At 42.0% G+C, this 24056-nt stretch overlaps 1 protein-coding gene across 3 annotated transcripts in view; it reads right to left on the reverse strand.

Moving 5' to 3' along the window:
* Positions 1–24056, reverse strand: part of LOC124266741 (LHFPL tetraspan subfamily member 2a protein-like) — a 127597-nt gene that overhangs the window by 102193 nt on the left and 1348 nt on the right. Inside the window, exons 1-2 of one of the 3 annotated variants that reach the window (XM_046701533.1) lie at positions 22477–23458; positions 5557–6975 (exon numbers count right to left, since the gene is read on the reverse strand). In XM_046701533.1, coding sequence (XP_046557489.1) covers positions 5557–5920 — 364 coding nt within the window. In that variant the 5' untranslated portion in view covers positions 5921–6975; positions 22477–23458. Of the gene's footprint in view, positions 1–5556; positions 6976–9774; positions 10071–22476; positions 23459–24056 lie in introns of those variants that run through there. The other 2 variants (XM_046701545.1, XM_046701551.1) reach the window with 2 other exon arrangements.

The following is a 24056-nucleotide window of genomic DNA, read 5'->3' on the forward strand; positions in this document are numbered from 1 at the left end:
AATTCGAAAATAATTATTGCACGATATCAGAAAAAAATATTCAACTATAGATGTGTGATCTCGATCTATAGATCTGTAAATAACCCATTTCAGATACCATACGCAGCTGTACTTGCCAAGATGGCGCATCTTACACTCATTATCGACGAAAAAGCTTTCAGAGTAAACAGCTCACAGCCGCCTATATGATTTTTCGATCAAGCTGCGCGGGTCTATTCAGTGTAGGTCATAAAATATCAACGCGGAAATGAAGCGGAACAAGGAACGAACTATTTCCCGTCTATTATAAACTCCCATTGTTAAGTTAATCAAATGTGGGCCCAAACTGACTTGCATCCTTTACAACAGATGTTGATGATGTTGACGGGAGAGCTATTATACGTTCTCGCTGTGTTTAATACACTAGCGCCATTAATTGTGTGATATGCAGGATGTTACATATTCATGGGACATGCTACACAATGTTGGAGGGAATGAATTGTTTATGCAACATGTGTTTTCTCCTGACACATTGAGGTTATTGTGTTCGCGTTCCCGCTGAATATAACTGATGCTATGTTGTTATTGATATTATGTCGAGGTTGGCTATGATTCATGTGTTTTCCTTTGCGAAGACGTAGCGGTGTAGCGGTGTAGTGTAGGTTGGTATATGTCTGTGGATCCAGGCCGTAGTTTGTATATTTGTGAGAGTATATGCATGTAACACGAGGACATAACATCAGGTGAGAGGTAGACGGAGAAAGCTTCAGAAGACTGACTGACTGACGCCGCTTTTAGCAATATTCCAGCAATATCACGGCGGGAGACACCAGAAATGGGCTTCACACATTGTACCCATGTGGGGATTCGAACCCGGGTCTTCGGCGTGACGAGCCAACGCTTAAACCATTAGGCTACCCCACCGCCCCTTCAGAAGAACAGAACCGATTGAATCAGAATAAAGAGGAACAGAGGAATGCGAAAGAGGTGGGAGATATATATAGATATTGAAAGAGGGATAAAGGAAAGAGTGAGTGAGTGAGTGAGTTATATGGCGGCGGTCTGTAAATAACCGAGTCTGAACCAGACAATCCAGTGATCAACAGCATGAGCATCGATCTACGCAATTGGGAACCGATGACATGTGTCAACCAAGTCTGAGCCTGACACCCGATCCTGTTAGTCGCCTCTTACGTTAAGCGTGGGTTACTGAAGATCAATATTCTAACCCGGATCTTCACGGATTTGAAACTAAGAAAGATACATAATTGATACAGTGTTCCTTTAGGAAGACACGCGAATCAACACGCCACCAGAGAGAAAACGGTGTTTTCACGTACAAACACATCTTTTTACAGCATAACGCAACGCATGGAAAGATAAAAGTGCGTCAAATGTATTTCCATAATCGCGACATACCATGCATGACTATATATAAACCAGATGTCCAGACGTCATTATCGTCATCATATTTCATGTCATCATTACGTCGTTTCCAGTACTCTGGCATCCTTTGTACACTGATGCTTAGCATCTGAACCCGTGAAGATCCGGGTTAGAATTGATCTTCAGCAACCCATGCTTGTCGTGAGAGACGACTAACGGGATCGGGTGGTCAGGCTCGCTGACTTGGTTGACAGATGTCATCGCATCCCAACTGTGTAGATCGATGCTCATGATGTTGATCACTGGATTGTCTGGTCCAGACTATTTACAGACCGCCGCTATATAGCTGTTATATTGCTAAGTGCGGCGTAAAACTCACTCACTCATCCACTTAGCATCTGATAGAAAGAAACAAGTGCTCGATATTGCACAACCTATGGGCTTCACACACATTGTACCCACGGAGGAATCGAACCCGGTCTGACGAACGAACGCATTAACAACTTGACTTCCACCACCTTTTTAAATAATGAACTATTTCCCAGTTTCTTCCACTGTCGCATTACAGGACAGCATGATGCATACAAATAAACTTCCGACCGAAAGTAAGTGTACACCTGAACATTAGAGACCGCCGGCCTCCGTGGTGTAGTGGTTAGAGCGTCCGCCCGGAGAGCGGAAGGTCGCGGGTTCGATCCCCGACCGCGTCATACCAAAAGACGTTAAAATATGGTACTTCGGCATTAATGGGTACATCAAGGACTGGTCGGCTCGGAGTCAGTATAATGTGTCTGAGTGGGGTATTCATGCTTCACTGCAGCAGGGTATCTCAGTGGGCTAGCACTATAAAACCAGCTTAAGTCTGGGCTAGTACAAGCAGCCGCACCTACACATACACACGCATGCACGTCGTCATATGAGCGAAATATTCTCAAGCACGACGTTAAACCCAATTTCACCTCACCTCACCTGAACATTAGACTCGGCAGAAATACCACGATCGTTATGAAAAATTTACTCGTCTGGAAACAATCCCCGAAACACTACAAACCTAAGATCCCAACCACAACAATGACATCCTCATTAAATGAATAGGAGTGGTTGGGTAGCCTAGTGGTTAAGAGTTCGCTCGTCACGCCGAAGACCCGGGTTCGATGGGTACAATGTGTGAAGCCCATTTCTGGTGTCCCCCGTCGTGATATTGCTGGAATGTTGTTAAAGCGGCCTAAAACAAAACTCTCTCACTATTAAATAAATCCTTCGATTAACCTTCCATTAACCATGTCTTTGTTTTACCTTTCGTTTCCATAAAGCCTGGGCCCATACTCCCGGCTATGTCGATATTCAAAATGAAAGTAGATTAATTAAATAATAGGAAAACTGCTTGATACAAAAGTATTTCACAAATGTACACAAATATTTTCAATGCTCTGTGTTTTTAACTTTTTATGTTGAATTACAGAGCTAGTATGGATTAAGACTTCCAGTAGTGTATCTACATGTTCTTTCTATTTTCTGAAACAGTTTATTTTCAGCAAATTCCTTCGTTAAATGTCAGAATCGCGGCGCCGTTTCCAATAAAAGATCATTTGAGAGAAGTAAGATGGAATTATCCTTATAAAAAGTGGCATTAATTCCAGAGAATTGCATCAGTTGGATCAAAGATCCTTTGGTCTACAGGCCACAACGTTTCAATGGCTGTGTGGAATTGGTGTTCATCAGGATCCAACATGGCGCCGGAATTTTGACGTTTATAGAAACTGATGATTTAAGTACAGTTCAGACGTACGTCCGTCAGAATTTGATTTAGATGTTGAATAAATCCGATCGCTTGACATACCTACCGAAATCATTCGTTTTATTTTGTCAGAGCATACTGAATATATTTTGTTTATGAGACACGTGAAACGTTTAGATGTGACGTCGCTTGACGTTACGTCAGGAATGATATCATATTGTGTATGTAAATTGCCGTGTGGCGCGCATACAATACCGCATTGCTCACTTATACAGAGGGGTGTGTTTTCACATCAAAGCTTGTTTGGGAGAACAACACTATTATCTTGCCATGTTTACTGTCATGATGGGACGTCATATCACGGTCTGTCCCACGCGACAGAAAAGAAGAACAAATTCGACCATTTTTGCGCACAGCTTAGTGTGATTGGTTAGAACAGTTTTTTTCGTCATTTTTTTCATATATATACAGCTTGGTGTACTCTGAAAGCTAGAAGTAATTTAGATTTCAGAAGTTTACAAACTTGGTGACAACCATGAGTGAGTGAGTTGGGTTTTACGCCGCTTTTAGCAATATTCCAGCAATATCACGGCGGTGGAACACCAGAAATGGGCTTCACACATTGTACCCATGTGTGGAATCGAACCCGGGTCTTCGGCGTGACGAGCCAACGCTTTAACCACTAGGCCACCACCCCGCTCCGCCCCTTGTAAGCCATGAACACAGGTTTCGTCCTGACAATCGAGACAAACAAGGATTCGAAAATGTAACCATAGGTATGCATAGTTATAATTGTGGCGCCTTAGACGAGAGGGCCACTCTGACCCTGGAATGAATCAAGCGCCTCTGGGATTCGAAACTCATCGGTTTCTGGCGTGACAAAGGGACGCAACTCTTCACAACGAAATGCCTTTCTTCCGTAAACATTTCATCAGTGAGCGCGGGCCGACCTGAACAGGAAAACCTGTAATTGTGTTGGATAACATAGACCACTGACCTTTAGATCTCGAGAAAACATGATTTTTTACTTTAGACACAATAACAAAACAAGCATGTTGAAAATACGCTTTTCTATAAATACCAACTGGGATGAGGGGAGTATGGTGGGGCAAAAACTTGTTTATGATGCAGAGATGCATGAAAGCTTTTGCACCGACTACCCAATTAACCAGGACGCGAACCATCTCCCTTCCTCGACGAGACACGGAACACATGCTCTCTGTATGTATTTATAACGCTGATAGCTTGCGCACGCCAGAAGAAAATCCACTCAGCATCGATTTGCCATTGACACTTCAACCTAAGCCTGTACATGTAGAACAGAACATATGTGTTTTGCGTATGGATCCAACAGAACAGAACAACAGCAGAGTTAGAAAATGCCATTCATTATTGATTTTAAAAATAATCGGTTGATATGATCAGTTACATGCACTGTTAGGCATGTGAGAAATGTTGACCTATATAATGTGGATTTGCTGCATACGATGCCTTCCTTTCATGAATATGGAGGTAGTACTGTGTGATTATCTAACGCAATGCGGCCTCTATAGAACAGACCTTGTCAATCCGACAACTGTGTTATCCGGGCGATTACTTGGATGTCTTAAAGGGTTAACGGTACATTACCACACTGATTTTCTTATGCAATGCTTATACAAAGGAACCTCTTTAGTACAAACCCTGTCAAACCGGCAAACCGGTACATTTCCACATGTACGATCCGGACATTCGTTTATCTGAGAGGATTTCGCTTCCGGATGAACGACGTTTCACTGTGAATTTCAATGAAACTGACTATTCATGGTGTCTTTGGTATATGAGATTACATCATCACGCAGTTAAGCAGAACTAGAGCAATGTAGCAAGATTCTTTGTCAGGATTAACGTTTGCCATACGACCCAACGTCACTTTCATAAGAACGTAAACGATACGTAGAGGCTAACCCAGTATCTCAGTGTCACCCATGACGTTAACGCCAATGTATCTGAAACGTGATCCGTTCTGATGTCAGTATATCAACGTTGCAACGTTGTGGTCAAATGTAATTAGGGCGTTTTCATTGATCTAAAGAAAACACATGAAACACGTAGACTTTGAATCATGGCAGATGCACCAGGATATCCAGGTTCAGATATCAAGGTCAAGGTCAAGGTTAAACCTCAAGACACGATTGTTACACAGAAACAATATTGAACAGTGCATACAAATGGCATACAAACAAAGGCAAGATGTCGAGGTCAATGTCAAGTCGAGGTTAGAACACGTGACTGTCATGGTCAAACAGGCGAAACATACATTTCACTGTAAGTTCATGTCAAGGTAAAAGTTTGAAGCAAAGGTCAAGGTCAAGGTCAAAAGTAACATATTTACCTTTGTAGCACTTCGCATGTGCACCAGTGTTGTTTTCCGAGGTCAAATAGAAAGTAGAGTGGAGGTAATTCGCACTTACCTGCAATGGCCTGCATGTACCCTGAGACGAGCGCCACTCTCCTGGTATTCTCCTTCACCATACTCGTATTACATAACGCCAAGAAGGCCGAGAGACACATGAGGACACACCCAGTTCCATATAACACACAAGCAGCCTGCCACGCCCCCGACGGAATGTTGCCGAGGTGGTAGTAGCCGCCGTAGGCGGTGCAAACGTCCCGGTCGTTCTCGTACCGCGAGTCCATGAAACAGTGCGTCACCATCCCAAAGGAGTGACTGAAGTCCAGGTGCAGGATCCAAAACGGCTGGAGGAAGGTGAAGGTACAAGCTCCCGCCACCAACACCGACAACACGGTCCACAAAACAAGAATAGGCGACACCATAGTTGTCGACGTCGACGTCTTGCTTAACGACGTCTTGTCACAGAGGTGAGAGGATCCGCGTCGCAAGACACCAGTGTACGAATCCGTATAGATTCTACAGAACAATGTCGTAAAAACCGCTGCTCCTTTTCCTGAGTTTACCAAACCTGTGGCACCAGATCAAGTGAGGAATATAACAATGCTCTCTTCAATCTTGAGAGATACAAAAGCTGTGCTGATTTCAGAACAAAAATTCTTTGGTATTTAATAAGGCACTTGAGTACAGCTCCATGACGTTTAACTCCAGATAAGAACGTCACTTAAAAATATCTTATCGATAATAAACTAGCGCTTCGAGTTCCATGAAAAGCTACCATTATCTAATGGCGGAGCGAGCAATATTTACATATGTTCCCAAATAACATTAACACATCCTGCAGATAACACACTGTAAAAATGAACATCCGTCTCGTGTTATGTACAGATGCAAAACTTCAGATAGTCTTTAATGCTGACCTTCCATGAAGACGCGAATGAACTGTTTCTTTGAGAGAGCGTACACTTGAACGAGTATTATGGCGTAACTCATTCGATAACTGGTTTGATCATGGAATCTATACAACCACACAGTATAAACCATTTATGCTATAAGATCATAAATATTTAAATCCACTTTCGGCAAGGCACCAAGTCCGTTAACAGATCCTTGTAAATAAACATGATATACTCTGCTGTGATCTCGTGTCACGGGAGCGTATATCATTTTGAATACATCCAAAAATGATATCAAGGAATCATCTCATCCGTATTCCAAGACTCCAAGGAAATGTGAACCAGGGAGGCTGAAACGAAGCTCTGAGATGCTGTACGGTTTTACAGAAAACTGCACAAATCAACAGATCACCTCTCAACACGAACCTCTCTTGTAATCCAGTAGAACATAGATCCACTCCTGGCACTCTAAGCACCCATGCACTCCCTGACCAGATTAAATCCCTCCTCCCAGCGTGTACTTGTTGTGAACGCCATGGAGATCCCCACTTCCTCTTTCATTTAGCTGCCAGATTGTGGCGAACCTGTGGAATAAACACGATAATCACATGTTGTGGTTAGCCGGGATAAGCATAGCGTACACACAAAGGAATGTCGAGGAAATGCAGATCCGGAAGTATAATTTCGTTTTCGATATAATTCCATAATTTGTAATTTACCATTGACGTAAACTCAGGGCTTAACAACGAAACCAGATCCTGATTGTAACAAAAAACCTACCAGAAATAACGTCAGTCAATAACGTACAGTTTTATTTGTAAAACCGTGGTTACCAATGTTGAATGAATAATAAATAATAAATGAGTAAAAAAGAATAAAATAAAATAAGCCTAATAATGTAACATTAGATAGTAAAGTTGAGTGTATCATAATAATATCAGAAATGGATAAATCATGAATAACCTAAGGATTCAGATTGATTATTTTGTCTCAAAGGTTAAATCGGATATATCACCGTATCAATGCAGTCAACCTATGATTTAAATAAGGGTATGACGTTCAGGATTAACAGACTGACATACACACCCAGCAAACGTCTTGGTGTTTGCCAGTGATTGTTTCAAGGTAATATTGAGTGAGTTTAGTTTTACGCCGCTGTAAGCAATATTCAAGCAATATCACGGCGGGGGACACCTGAAATCGGCTTCACACATTGTACCCATGTGGGGCTTCGAACCCGGGTTTTCGGAGTGACGAGCGAACGCTTTAACCACTAGGCTACCCCACAGCCCCTTCAAGGTTATAGACAGGTTAATGTGTGAGTGGGATCTGGTTAACATAACACAGAGAATTGAAACAGTACATGCATTTTGAAGTATAGATCAATGCATATTAGATATATAAAGTCGGACACGGGTACCAATTGTATCAGTTCGTAGTGCAGAGTTACGTCCCGTAGATGTGTTAGGATAATCGTAAGTTCGAACAGATTCGGTATGATCACATCTGCTGCTTTTACGTCCTTTAAACGTAATCGTGAGTTCGAATCCCAGATTCGCCCTAATTATGGTTCTAGGTTTATCCGGGGAGGTGGGGTAGCCCAGTGGTTAAAGCGTTCGTTCTTCACGTCGAAGACCCGGGTTGGATTCCCCACATGGGTACAATGTGTGAAGCCCATTTTTTTCCGCCGTGATATGCTGGAATATTGCTAAAAGCGGCGTAAAACCACACTCACTCACTCACTCACTCTAGGTTAATCCACATCACTGCATAGCCTTCCAGTTTCATCACGACGGGAAACATCAAAGACGTCATTACTTAGGGTTTTCTTCCCGCTTTAACCAGACACGCTGTGACATATCCTTAACACTGTCCATCTCGGGCGATGGGGAAGCCAAGCCGTTACAGCGTCCGCTGGTCACTGCGTAGACCCAGGTTCGAGTATCAAGATCAGTACAATATATAAAGCGATTTTCTGGTGTCACCCGCCGTGATTTTGCTGGAATATTGCTAAACGGCGTAAAACTACACTCACTCCTTCACCGCCTCCATGGTGTAAGGACTAGAGCGTCCGCCGGAAGGTCGCGGGTTCGATCCGCATCATACCAAAAGACGTTAAAATATGGTACTTGTTGGTCCCTGCCTGGCGCTCGGCATTAATGGGTACAAGATGGACTGATCGGCTCGGAGTCACTATAAAGTGTCATGCTTTACCATGCGGCATGGTATCTCAGAGACCTGGCACTGTAAAACCAGCTTTAGTCAGGGCTAGTACAAGCAGCCACACATACACACGCATGCACGTCGTCATATGAGCGAAATATCATTAAGTACGACGTTAAACCTATTTTACCCCACCTCATCTGCACGTCAGTAAATACGGCGCACGCCAACACCGCAACGAATCGTACGTCACCTTTACCAGCCCCGCGTATAGACGCCACCTAATACCTTGTCACAAGCAAGGCTATACACTTTAAAGGTCAAGCTTGAAACATTAACGAAATATATACATACATATAACGACACAGATTTATATGACTTCCTGAAATACCTCGAAGGCACATTTTACTAAGCACACTAGCTAATTGAACTCGACAGACTCGATGGCGTTAATATGAACAACATGACATATTTGATTTCCAGCGCCTACTTTAGAATGCCAAAGAGCGTTTCAGAGCGACTAATACCATTGCTCAGAATGAGACATGACCAGCTGTGACAAATGTAGAATCGTTGTCTTTCTACAGTTTCAAACTCATCGAAACAGACATAAGCTCAGCAGTATTAAATACACACGAGTCAATCTCATGTGACAAAAGCAAGAAATCAGCTCTGTGGAATAAACGAATGGTATAAATATGTATGTAACACGACCGATATATAACGTATATATGGATCAAGAATTATTAAATATTACGATCCAAAATATCCATTTGACGATGTCAATGTTCTCTTCGATAGTAATCAGAGGATGCTTCTACAAGCGTTGAATTAGTCACGAGTAGCTCAAATAATGCTTCACACAAAACATATTTAATCTATAAATACATACCTAAACAAATCACTTGAAAAACTTTAATGAAATTTCAATCGCAAATAAGATAATACATTTAACTAAAAGTACGTACACAGCTGAAATACGATCTGATAATTATGTTGAAAGGAAATCTAAAACGAATCTATTAAAACAACATTTTGATAAAGCCATCGACACGGAACACCCACAGAGAAGATTCCTTAATCCCGTATTAAATTTCCATTAGCTTTGAACACCAGCTATATCCAGATCGCCAGCAAATCAGAAGGCTGTGTATTGGATATTCGTCATAAATCACTCCACATCGTAACCTTTTCGAACACAAAATCGATATCCATGGTACCTGTAGTTGTAGCCAAACAGGTACCAAAACGTCGGATACCGTTACAATAACGCCGATTCCACGTACTGAAACCTTTCCAACAACTTCTCGAACATTAAACACCAGGAAAGTCTCTCAGGACGCTGACATGAATGAGGTTCTCTCTTTGAACAACTATCCCGTTACTTCAGTATGAAGCATTCGCTGTTTCATCATCTTCTCAAATGGGAAACACAATATAAGTCTTCGATGACAATTGTATGTGTAGGTCCACCAGCTGACTGTACACCAGTGTTATGTCCCTGGCTGAGGACGGACCATCTGTCCTCGTTGTCCCGCAGTCGCGCTGGTGACAGATGTTGCACGACGTTGCGATGTAGGTGTCGTGTCGGTACCATCACCGTGGTTATGTTGCCAGGATTCATGTATATATCAGGGTTATTGATTAAAGGTTTGTCGCCCGTGGAAGACTAAACCCTACTTTGTGCGTGTCTTCATTGGTTGTATTGACTGTAGGGTTAATGAAATCATATTGCACGTGCATCATGCAAGAACGTATTTGTGAACACGTAAGCGTTAATCCCTTAATCGCAGACTTTTCAGATCAGAGTGAGTGAGGATGGTTTTACGCCGCTTTGGGCAATATTGTAACAATATTACGGCGGAGGCACAACAAACTGACTTCAGGCATTGTAACCAGTTGGAAATTCGAACCCGGGTCTTCAGGTTAACGAGTAACCGCTTTAACCACTAGGCTACCACACGACCCTTAAAATCACGAGTAACCGGTCTGACTGATCCAGCGTCATCATTTGTGTGGACTGTTGTCATGATATCAACCACTGGTTTACTTATCCCAGATCCCAGAACAGTCACTGAGGTTTACAATACTTTAAACGGACATGTACATGGGATTCAAGAAACTATTTACTCTGTTATTAATAATATACAAATGTACAAGTGTACACTAAAATATACCATTAAAAAAGTAGGGGATATTCCATTTTGCGAGCATACCGCTAGCCAATGCCAATGCATATGAGTGAGTGAGTGAGTATGGTTTTACGCCGCTTTTAGCAATATTCCAGCAATATCACGGCGGGGGACACAATGCATATGAGAAAAGTAATATAAACTCAAAAAAGAAACGCAACCCCTGTATTTTAGAGATTTTGATCTGAAGTTTTAGGACGACACGGCATTTTTATTATTTAAGACAGAAGTCTGAAATTTGGCAGAATAATAACCCAGATGGGCATGTTTAAAATTGTCATTTCAAAAGTCATCTCACAGACACCAGTTTGTCACCAGGGGGGCGTCTGTCTCAGTATCTCGTATGAGCACCACGCGCTGCAATCACTGCACGGCATCTCCTTGGACAAGAACGGATAAGACGCCGGATTCTTTCCTGGGGAATGGCTCTCCACTCCTCCTGCAGTGCAACGGCGAGCTGTTGCAGCGTCTGTGGCGGCGGCTGACGTTGACGTACGCGTCGATCCAGAGTATCCCACAGGTGTTCAATAGGGTTGAGGTCTGGTGATTTAGAGGGTCATGGCAAGACATTGACGTTGGAATTCTGCAGAAAGTTCATTGTTGCACGTGCAGTATGAGGCCGGGCGTTGTCCCGTTGAAAAATCTGTGTCTGTTGGTCAATAATCGGGAGAAGGTGAAGCTCTAACACGTGGTTGATGTAACGTTGGGCTGTCAGGTTCCCTGGAACGATCACCAAGTCAGATTTCTGGTTGTATGAGATGGTTCCCCAAACCATGACGCTTTCTCCGCCAAATCTGTCCCCTGTCGGACGCAGATGGGCGCTAAACGTTTATGACGTCTCCTATACAGACGCTGTCTTCCGTCGTGACGTTGCAAAAGAAAACGTGATTCATCAGAAAACCAGATTCGCCTCCAGTTTTGTAAAGTCCGTATCCTTACGTTGTTGCACCACCTGAGTCGTCGGCGTCGATGTAGGGGGCGTAGTACAGGTCCAACAACTGGTCTACAGGCACGTAAACCCGCTTCTTTCAGACGGTTCCTAATCGTTTGAGCTGACACTCTCCTCAAACCTGGTATTTGTGTGGCAGTCACGGTTGGTAGGGCATGCCGATTACGCAGGTGATGGACCCGGATGTACCGATCTTGAAGGGGTCGTGATTCTTGGCCTTCCACTTCTCGGGCGATCGTTGGTCAAATTGAAGTTGTTGTAGCGACTCCAAAGTCGGGATATCGTTGTTTTGTGAACATTTAGGTGCCGTGCAACAGTTCCAAAACTTTCTCCGGCTTGAACACGACCAATGGCGATATTTCGGTCGGCAGCACTCAATCGTGGCATTTTTAACACAGCTTTTCGGCGACAAATGAATGAATATAATACGGAAGCACATGGGCTTTTATACACCCCTACATTAACTGCCATTTTCATGATTTGCATGTGTTTTTTTTGTGCGAAGTCACCATGAGGGTCATTTCATGCGTTGTGACGGAATAAGCAATAAAATACACTTATGCGTACAAATGCAGTTGTTTGGATGGTAATCTTCATTAATTACGTGTATCATTTCAATACATTCGAATAAAATTTAGTTTGGAAGCAATAACTTCATTCAAACGAATTTTTCATATCTGAGGACAGGGGTTGCGTTTCTTTTTTGACAGAGTTTATATCCATAAAGATGAAAGAATTTTTAAAAAAATGGTATAAATTGTCACATTTTCCCTTATTTTTTCTTCATCATCTGTTTCGTCCTTGGCTTCATCATTTGCATTTTATCAATCTTGTAAATCCAATATCCCCTACTTTGTTTTACTGGTATATGTTGGAAAATACGTTATTACGGTTAACTATTATATCGAACTCGGACTACTGATATTATTTCGGTTAAACCGAACTGAATTTGTATCACACGGTCTTTATGTTTAAATGGAAATGCCTATAACAAACTACGGTTTTAATGAACTCGGACTACCAATATTAGTTCCTTATAACCGAACTGAATTTGTGTAACTCTTTCTTTATGTTTAAATCGAAATGCCTATAACAAACTACGGGTATAACGAACTCGGACTACCAATATTAGTTCCTTATAACCGAACTGAATTTGTATCACACTGTCTTTATGTTTAAATCGAAATGCCTATAACAAACTACGATTATATCGAACTCGGACTACCAATATTATTTCGTTATAACCGAACTGAATTTGTATCACACTGTATTTAAGTTTAAATCGAAATGCCTATAACAAACTACGATTATTTCAAACTCGAACTACTAATATTAGTTCGTTATAACCGTATTGATTTTTTATCATTCTTTATGTTTAAATCGAAATGCCCATAACAAATGACGGTTATAACGAACGCTACTACTAACGACTACTAATTCGATTTGAACATAAAGAAAATGTGACACAAAACAGTTCGCTATATCCGTCAGTTCGCTATATCCGTCAGTTTGATATATCCATCAGTTCGGTATAAGCGTGTTCGATATAAACGTAGTTTATTGTGCTTGCATTTGCGTGTTCACAAACCTTTCGTTTATAAGTGACAACGGAAGCACGGACTTGTATGTGACGGGGCGGTATGGTTGCATGTTTGTAGCTCTGATACTCATCGCTCAGCCAGGAGAACAAATTTCCCTGCTAATGGAACATGTCACTCTCTTTGTGAAACATCGCTCTCAGAATCTGGGAAACTGGGGCAATTTGCTTCTCTGAATAAGTAATTCCGCTTTATTCCTTGGAGTCATTTCAACACCGTTTACTGGTGTTTAGGACGTCAAATTACAATAAACACCTCAACCGCACAATTAGTTGATCTGGAAATGGTCCTGATTTAATCATGGAAATTCCTATGAGATGATTCTGGAAGAAGTCCCTGTTTTCTAATCTGAATTTTAAATGTAGAATACAAAGATGATTTTTTCTTGTCCCTTTTCAAACTGTTTTGTATGTTGTTTGCTTTTAAACACTAATTTGAAATGTTAGTTCACATTATATTAATAAAATGGAATCTGTGATAGATATCTGGATGTAATTATATTTGCAAAGTTCGCGAATACATAATATCAAGAGGGTTACTTAAAACGAAATCAGCACTTTCGCAGCTGTTGCGTTTACGATAACTTAACGATATAGAGTTTGTTTGTTTGTTTGTTTGTTTGTTGTTAAACGATGCACTCACCAAAGGATAAACTAAAAAGTTAAATATCCGATTAAAAAGTAATTAAAAATTATGAGGCGTTAATTCAAAGTGAACAAGATCCCTCATAACGTGGATAAATTAAAACCATTCCTGACCCTCTCAATAAACACGTGTCGAAGTGAGCACTATGAAAGCACTTCTTTAAGTTGATGTGGAAATGAACATGCGATACCGCCATCTAAATGTGTACAGAAACACCCCCTAACTCCCCCAGCTAAACTGATACACGTACATGCTTCTTAACAGTTTATTAAACACCCCTACATCCCTTTTCATCGAAATAAGGAGTCGAGGGGGTCATTAAAAGGCGATTAAAATCTCATTCAGCATCTAGCTCCACACGGGCGCATTAATTCCGTTTAAACTTAACGTCTTCAACTGCGGCTAAATGTCCTCTGCATCTTCCTGTCTCTGTAGATGGAATCTGGTCCCTTCAGGGGAATTTGTGTCGGACGATATTACCGTTAACCGTATCCCTGCAGCGATACTTCCACACACGCAGTGTGCAGAGCTCGAAATTATGTGGTTTAAACTGGCATTCGCAGCACGTTTTTTTGTTTATTGTTTAACGTCGAACACAATATTTCAGATGAATGACATCGGCCTGTAAAGGCTCAAGTCTGGATCAGACAATCCAGTGATTGATGTCGTGAGTATCCATCCACTACATGACATGAAGCTCTAGACCTCTTCAGTATGTACTGTACTCATCTTTCCCTCGATCTGACAAACAAACACATCTCTTCTTGAAAATGTAAGGAAGCTGTGCAAGAAATAACCAAAGCCTTAGTTCGACTCACAAAGTTAAAGCCACTAAACAACAAATGCTCAAACAAGTCGGGAAGATTAGAGATAGATTCGAAATTGAACCACATCTTTAAATCACCACCTCAGCGGGACACCGTAGAATGGTTACAACGCTCAGACTCGCGTCTTCCTAATTGAAAGAGTGAGTGAGTGAGTTTAGTGTTACATCGCCTTTAGCAATATTCCAGCAATAGCACTGCGGGGACACCAGAAATGGACTTCACACATTAAGCACATGTTGGGTTTCGAACCCGACCCGAACCCGCTACGAGCGAACGCTTTAACCACTAGGCTACCCCACCGTCCATGGGAAGATTGGAGATTCGAAATTTGACCAGGTCTTAAAGTAACCACTTCATTAGAACACCGCAAATGGTTACACGACTCAGTCTCACTGCAGAGTGCGGCGTAAACTAAACTCACTCACTCACTGTTGAAATACCCTGTCAATATATACCCTGAGATAGGAACTAACGCCATGGCCTGCCTCAGCTATACACTCACTGATACCTAAAATACTTCACAATCCATCAACACCTTAAAAAACATATCGCCTATTTCATGTCCAGGGCCCCGTTCCTCAAAGCGATCGTGGCGCTAAGATGATCGTAACTCCCATACTTCAACATAGACTTACGACGATCGCTTTGAGGAACGGGGCCCAGGTTTGAACCCTTCCCCCTGTGGGTGATCATGCTAAACAAGGGGTTGTGGGGTGGCCTATTGGTTAACGTCTTCGCTCGTCGCGCAGTAGCCCCGGGTTCACATCCCCACTTGGGTACAATATGTGCAACCCATTTCTGGTGATATTGTTGGAATATTGCTGAAAGTGGCTAAAACCGACTCATTCACTCATGTACAATAAAAGTTCTTCGGAATCAATCGGCCTCGAACAGCTAATCAGTTTAGTGACCCTTAATGACCATCATAAGCTCTTTCGGGCCTCTTCTTACCTGAATTCATAAACTGAGTGCGTCATATACACAATTAGCACACAGTGAGGGAAGAATAATGGTATTCATACTCTGCAGCCATGCCGAAAACCGAAACCAGAGCGTGGCTTTAATTGCTTGGCTTAGTTACTGCTGTAATATATATGATTGTCATGAAAGGGCGCTATAAAGTGGGCATGCAGGCGCCTGATCTCGCAGTTACGTATCGTTTTTACGTCTGATCTCTCATTTGAATGTCGTTTTACGTCTGATCTCGCAGTTACGTATCGTTTTTACGTCTGATCTCTCAGTTGAATGTCGTTTTACGTCTGATTTTGCAGTTGCGTGTCATTTTATGTCTTATCTCGCAATTGAATGTCGTTTTACGTCTGATCTCGCAGTTGCGTGTCGTTTTACGTCTGATCTCGCAGTTGAATGTCGTTTTACGTCTTATCTCGCAGTTACGTATCGTTTTTACGTCTGATCTCTCAGTTGAATGTCGTTTTACGTCTGATTTTGCAGTTGCGTGTCATTTTATGTCTTATCTCGCAATTGAATGTCGTTTTACGTCTGATCTCGCAGTTGCGTGTCGTTTTACGTCTGATCTCGCAGTTGAATGTCGTTTTACGTCTGATCTCGCAGTTACGTATCGTTTTTACGTCTGATCTCTCAGTTGAATGTCGTTTTACATCTGATTTTGCAGTTGCGTGTCATTTTATGTCTGATCTCGCAATTGAATGTCGTTTTACGTCTGATCTCGCAGTTGCGTGTCGTTTTACGTCTGATCTCGCAGTTGAATGTCGTTTTACGTCTGAACTCGCAGATACGTATCGTTTTTACGTCTGATCTCGCAGTTGCGTGTCGTTTTACATCTGATCTCGTAATTGCGTGTCGGTTTACGTGTGACCTCGCAGTTGCGTGTCGTATTACCCTAACTGGCCACCTCGTGGGTCTAGTGGATACCCGGAAAGCCGAAGACCAGTTGTCCGATCCCCAGCCGCGCCAAACCGAAAGATAAATGCAAAAACATACAATCGGGGCGAACTGGGATTCGAACCCCAGAATAATGAAGCCGTGATCGGGTGTCATCTGCTTATACATGTGCTTATACATTCAAACAATTTGTCTGGTGTAAAATTACTTTTTTACTGGTTTGAGTGATTTTATAAAATCATTGCGCGTAAGACAACAGTCACTTACCCGCACTCAGTAGTCTCTTACACTGCAACGTTTCCTTATCAACACTTCTGGTCTGGACTTCTTAGAAACATTACGTGAATTTGCTCACTGCAAGTCAACCAATATTTCAGCACGGTTGTGTTCCCACGCTAACACTTAGTTTTAACATTTCAACACCAGCTATCAATTTCAAACACTAAATCAACGGCTTCTCACACCCCGCCTACCTCTCTGGCAACGAATCGACGTGATCTACTCGCGTCTTCGTTTACCAGGTCATTGACCGTTTCTACTGTCATACCTTGGACGCTATCTATTGTTTCTGGTAAAGTGATATTCTTGTCATACCTTTGTGTACCGATACTCTCTCATGTCATATCTTAGTATACTGATACTAATTAACGTCATACCTGGTATACAGATAGTCTCTACTGTCATACCTTGGTGTACCGATACCCTCTCTTGCCATACCTTGGTATACTGATAGTCTCTACTGTCATACCTTGGTGTACTGATACCCTTTCTTGCCATACCTTGGTATACAGATAATCGCTACTGTCATACCTTGGTGTACCGATACCCTTTCTTGCCATACCTTGGTATACTGATAGTCTCTACTGTCATACCTTGGTGTACTGATACCCTCTCTTACTGTCATACCTTGTGTACCGATACCCTCTTGCCATACCTTGGTATACTGATAATCTGTCTACTGTCATACCTCTTGGTGTACTGATAACCTGTCTACTCTGGTGCCATACCTCTCTTGGTATACTGATAATCGCTACTGTCATACCTTGGTATACCGATACCCTTGCCATACCTTGGTATACTGATAATCTCCGTCATACCTTGCTGTACTGATACCCCTCTTGCCATACCTCTTGCCATACCTTGGTATACCTGATAATCTCTACTGTCATACCTTGGTGTACCGATACCCTCTCTTGCCATACCTTGGTATACTGATAATCGCTACTGTCATACCTTGGTGTACCGATACCCTCTCTTGCCATACCTTGGTATACTGATAGTCTCTACTGTCATACCTTGGTGTACCGATACCCTCTCTTGCCATACCTTGGTATACTGATAGTCTCTACTGTCATACCTTGGTGTACCGATACCCTCTCTTGCCATACCTTGGTATACTGATAGTCTCTACTGTCATACCTTGGTGTACTGATACCCTTTCTTGCCATACCTTGGTATACTGATAATCGCTACTGTCATACCTTGGTGTACCGATACCCTCTCTTGCCATACCTTGGTATACTGATAGTCTCTACTGTCATACCTTGGTGTACCGATACCCTCTCTTGCCATACCTTGGTATACTGATAATCTCTACTGTCATACTGTCATACCTTGGTGTACCGATACCCTCTCTTGCCATACCTTGGTATGCTGATAATCTCTACTGTCATACCTTGGTGTACCGATGCCCTCTCTTGCCATACCTTGGTATACTGATAGTCTCTACTGTCATACCTTGGTGTACCGATACCCTCTCTTGCCATACCTTGGTATACTGATAGTCTCTACTGTCATACCTTGGTGTACCGATACCCTCTCTTGCCATACCTTGGTATACTGATAATCTCTACTGTCATACCTTGGTGTATACCTTGATACCCTCTCTTGCCATACCTTGGTATACTGATAATCGCTACTGTCATACCTTGGTGTACCGATACCCTCTCTTGCCATACCTTGGTATACTGATAATCGCTACTGTCATACCTTGGTGTACCGATACCCTCTCTTGCCATACCTTGGTATACTGATAGTCTCTACTGTCATACCTTGGTGTACCGATACCCTCTCTTGCCATACCTTGGTATACTGATAGTCTCTACTGTCATACCTTGGTGTACCGATACCCTCTCTTGCCATACCATACCTTGGTATGCTGATATCTCTACTGTCATACCTTGGTGTACCGATACCCTCTCTTGCCATACCTTGGTATGCTGATAATCGCTACTGTCATACCTTGGGTGTACTGAGTCTCTCTTGTCATACCTTGGTGTACTGATAGTCTCTACTGTCATACCATGGTGTACTGATACCCTTTCTTGCCATACCTTGGTATACTGATAATCGCTACTGTCATACCTTGGTGTACCGATACCCTCTCTTGCCATACCTTGGTATACTGATAGTCTTTACTGTCATACCTTGGTGTACCGATACCCTCTCTTGCCATACCTTGGTATACTGATAGTCTCTACTGTCATACCATGGTGGACCGATACCCTCTCTTGCACATGGGTACAATTTATCGTCATACTTTGGTATACTGATACTCTCCCTTGTCATACCTTGACACACGGATATTATTTTGTGTCATACCTTGTTATATGGATACTATTTCGTGTCATACCTTGGTATATGGAGACTCTTTATTTTGGCACATTTATTTATGGATACTCTCTGCTGTCATGCCTCGGTATATCGACACTATTTATTCTTGTCATACCTAATGTATGGACACCCTGTCAGGTCATACGTTTGTATATCGATACTCTTTATTGTAATACCTTGACACATGAATACTCTATATTCATACTTTGGTATATAGAGTTGTTATATCTAGTTGTCTCATACAACAGAACACAGGGTTGCGTCCCTTCACCACGTCAGTATCCTGTGGTCATTGGTTCAACTAACAGGCTTCTGCCGATTATGACCCTTGGTACATCAGTACCATGCACGTACTCAAAGTTTTTAGGACTTTGCGTCTGTTTGGGTTTCCCCCAAAACATCTAACGTGCAGAAATCCGTGAAGATCCGGCTAAGAATTGATCTTCAGTAACCCATGCTTGTCGTAAGAGGCGACTAACGGGATCGGGTGGTCAGGCTCGCTGACTTGGTTGACACATATCATCGTATCTTAATTGTGTAGATCGATGCTCATGATGTCGATCACTGGATTGTCTGGTCCAGACTCGATTATTTACAGACCGTCGCCATACAGCTGGAATATTGCTGGGTGCGGCGTAAAACTAAACTCTTTCACTCTAAAACTTGTTTAACGACAACAGCCTGCGTCGGTATGGGCTTTTCCTCCGAAAACACCTAACACGCAGAGGTGTGTCTGACAGAAGTACGGTTCAAGGCTCGTTATAGCGCTCACTCAATTACTATCAATAACAATTCCTACACGAGGCTTGGCCCCACTAACGTCAAGGTTACACGGTCTTGCACCACTGTTACTGATACTAAGTACACGTATTCATCTTCGTAACTATGCCCAGCTTGTAACACTTACAGAGCTGAAACGACCTAGTGATTAAAGCCTTCGCTCCTCATAGCGAGATGAGAAAAGGTTGAGGTTGGAGCAACGGAACGGTCGCTCAGTATGGATGAACTTACTGAACTCATCTCCATGCACCATCGATTTGTAGAGTTGAACCGTGTCTGTCCGGACGGTATCTGTCGAAGTGTACTCGTCCGTTTTAACAAATGTCAAGATTAAAGGATCATGGGGAAGACGTAATGTACTTTTGAATAATGTACAAACTGCCATGTCCGGAATAAGTATTTTTATGGATTAACAGAATTTGGACTACGGAATTGTGGGAATAACAGTGTCCGTGTTACGGGGTTTCTGGAATAACGGGGTCCGTCCTAAAGCTGTTATATAATAACGAGGACCGTATTACAGAATGTCTTGAGTAACGGGGTCAATATTACGGTATTTCTGGAATAAGTCATTTCTGGTGTCCCCCGCCGTGATATTGCTGGAATATTGCTAAAAGCGGCGTAAAACCAAACTCAGTCAGTCAGTCAGTCTGGAATAAGTGGGCTGCAGTACAAAATTCCTTGAATAACAGGGTTCGTATTACGAGATTTCTGGAATTACAGGGTCCAGAGTTCACAGTAAATGTTATCATAATGCAACAGTTAAAACAGTGACTCCATTTGTTTACAGCTGTTGATCGATATAGCGCCTAAATTTCCAATATCATGCCTAAACCTACATCCACTTTTCTGTGAGAAATACAGCATACAACGTAAGAAGATGATACACAGTGTCCAAGGCTTACTTCCGCTGTCTTGCGAAACCTGTTTTCAGGTAAAAGTCCGGACAGTATAAGGAAAGGTACCCCCACCGCCACCCCCATTCGAAGACAATTACAACAACAACAACAACAACAACAACAACAATAACAACAACAACAACAATAACAACAACAGCAGAAACATAAGAACAAACAAAGGAAAACCGCCTCGGTAAGTTGATCGTTCTATCAATCATTGGTTCTCTGTGCTCCCGTATCGAACTTTTAACGTAGCGATGCAAAATGACAGTTATTGCGTTGAACGACTTAAAACAACATTCATTCATGAACAGAACGCCCAGGTACCCCTGTTCTGAGTTCATTATCCAGCCCTCCCAGCTGATCCAAATCAGAAGACCCAATCATTCTTAACACATATTCCCAGTCTCCAGCTCAAGACATAGGTCATCAATTTCCACCGCCACATACATGTATGTTATGTCTCAGCGTTAGGTCCGCTGACATTAACACCATTATTGACATCGGACTGCACCTATGCATCACTGACAGGGACATGTTTACCACGGTATTTACCATCAACACAACCAAGTAATCATCGACGACCGCCGAGGAGAAAGACCTCGACCTGACTGTCCAATACCACATAAACGGCCATAACCCGAGAAGCTATTTTCCAGCTCACTACCGCAGTCTTACCATAGAGCGCTGTCTAATTAATTGATGCGGAAGATATTGACACTATATCAGATCACAACGCAAAGGAGGTCCCAAGTAATTTGGAAGAAATAATTGCAAGTTTGAGGGAAGGCACAATTTGCAACGTCTTCCACTAAATCTATTGGCCTTGTTAATGAAAGGTTTTTCCCGTACAAAAAAGCAACGACACATTTCCGCCCAGTCTGAAAACCAAGTTCCAACCTGACACAGTCTTGGAGAAAGCCTGGCTGATATTTGATTAGCGACGCAATCAAGTAAAGGGTAATGCAACAACCCCTGTGTTTATAGCCGAGCTGGAAGATAGCCTGACAACTTGACAGTAAGAAAAAAAGAATATTTTTCGCCCATTAATCCGACTTGCCGTAACCTAGACTGATCAGAGCTTGAACACGTACCGACCTCGCCATAAAAACCTTGCATTCATTTTCTCATTCTTGATGCTTGGTCTTCTGTTAATAACAAAGCAGTAAGAATTCTTATATGCCAGTCGCACTTGAGATAAACCTTTTGACATTTTCGACATTAATGCAAGTGTCAGCGGGTTACTGGTGTTTTTTTAGTACAAAATAATCAGAAAACCTGCTTATTACCTTGGCACCGGACATGGCATGAAATTAGGAAGGCACGTGCGAAGATAAAATACACCTTTCTGAAAAGCCATCAAGTCTTTCGTTTCTCGTTCAAACGTAATGTGAAACATATCAAATGTGAAACTATATATGTATACTATAACATGTCATAGTTGTTTTGAATATATTTATCGTGAACAATATCACATATGTCAGAGACATACTGTAAATTGCAATTTCTCTAACAACGTGGAAAATATTTAACTACAACCCCTTAAGATAACTTACCTTTTGGAAGATCTAAAATAAATTATCACGTTTCAATCGATCACACGTGAGGTAGATAATGGTGACGTTCAGTCTACCTGTGAATACCCACAATTCCATCCGTTATCATTCACTTCCGGTTATCGTCATTCAAACTACTCACGTGCGGGTTCTGCTGTTACAAAGCGGTCGATGTTCCCCATTACATTTCAAGTGTCGTCTTCAATTATCTTCACACTGCTTGTTTATTCAACATGTGGACGGTGGAAAAACAACAAAGCTTAATTTTCCCGCAACTTGTGTGCATCCACTTCACGCACTGGGCAAATAATACAAAAAGTGTCACTCTGATTCCGTTTTCAATGCAGTATAGATTTTGTCTTAACTTGCCACCACCAATCTGCCTCGTAACGCTGTAGCACAGGACCTGTAATCCCACTGCACATGGAACCTTTAGCACCAGATTTCTTATACAATCCAAGAAATCAAATTCCCTGAACTTACTTTTGCCCAAAAAATTCAACGCCGATTCCGCTAGTCAAAACTTCTTCAAACTTTAATCCGTTCCGAAGATATCCTTTTAAACTTTGTAATCCTCCTAAACATACAGACGCACAGACATCCAAACCGTGTTTAAAGAACAAATTCCTTTTGTTTAAGAACAAAACCAAAAAGTAAGTTGTATTCCTTTAAACCGAAGCGTCCCGACGGACACAATCAAGAACAGATCCTTCTTTGCCACGATCTAAGTTGTATAGTTGTACAGAATACAACGCTTTCACGAAACACAATGTAAATATCCTCCACTGAAAAAAGACACTTGCATCTTTTGTAAGAGTCAAACACTGTCAGTCCGTTATTACGAAACTGCTGGAATACTCTGACCGGCTAATATTGCTCTCTCTCCCCCTCGTACAACAGTTGATGGGGGTAATATCCGTCCAGCCCCCCGAGGCTCCCTCTATCCGCACGAACGCCGAGGGTCGGCTAAGGAGCGCTGTCATGCGAGAGAGTGAGAGAGAGAGTGTGTATACCCTAAGCCTGTACAGAGGTCCATATGTCTGCCACGCTGTTCACGCTGAACAGCTCCGGTACTGTTGGTATATACATGTAGAAATATGGACGGGAAAGAGGAAATATGGAAGGGAACGTGAGACAGTGAAAGGGGGAGGAAAATCAGGGATGGTAAGCAAAATGAGTTTCACCACAATTTCTGACTACAATCTCTCACCTCTTGCTTGCCACCGGTATAAGAATCTATACCGAAACGTCGCATCATAATAAATGAAGAAATCGTCATCTACAAAGCATCATACTTTCTTATTATCTCTCAAAAAATAATTATCAAAGTGGTCAAAATGGTCTTTGGTAATATAACACCCATATATATTTGTAACACGTAATAGGTATTAAACAGCATTTTCGTGATGGATTTGTATAAAAATTAAATAAAATGTACAGAATTTAGGATGAAGCATTAAACACAATGTCGATATTTCTAAAACTCAGTGACCTTTCGGTTGCGGATTTTAAAGTCTGGTTGGTTAATTCACCTACTTAATTGTCCGTTAACATTTCAAAGACGATCATCGCTGTCTTCA

Source organism: Haliotis rubra, unplaced genomic scaffold, assembly GCF_003918875.1.
Source record: "Haliotis rubra isolate DU_JTF1 unplaced genomic scaffold, ASM391887v1 Scf100, whole genome shotgun sequence".
In the NCBI taxonomy this organism is placed as follows: domain Eukaryota; kingdom Metazoa; phylum Mollusca; class Gastropoda; order Lepetellida; family Haliotidae; genus Haliotis; species Haliotis rubra.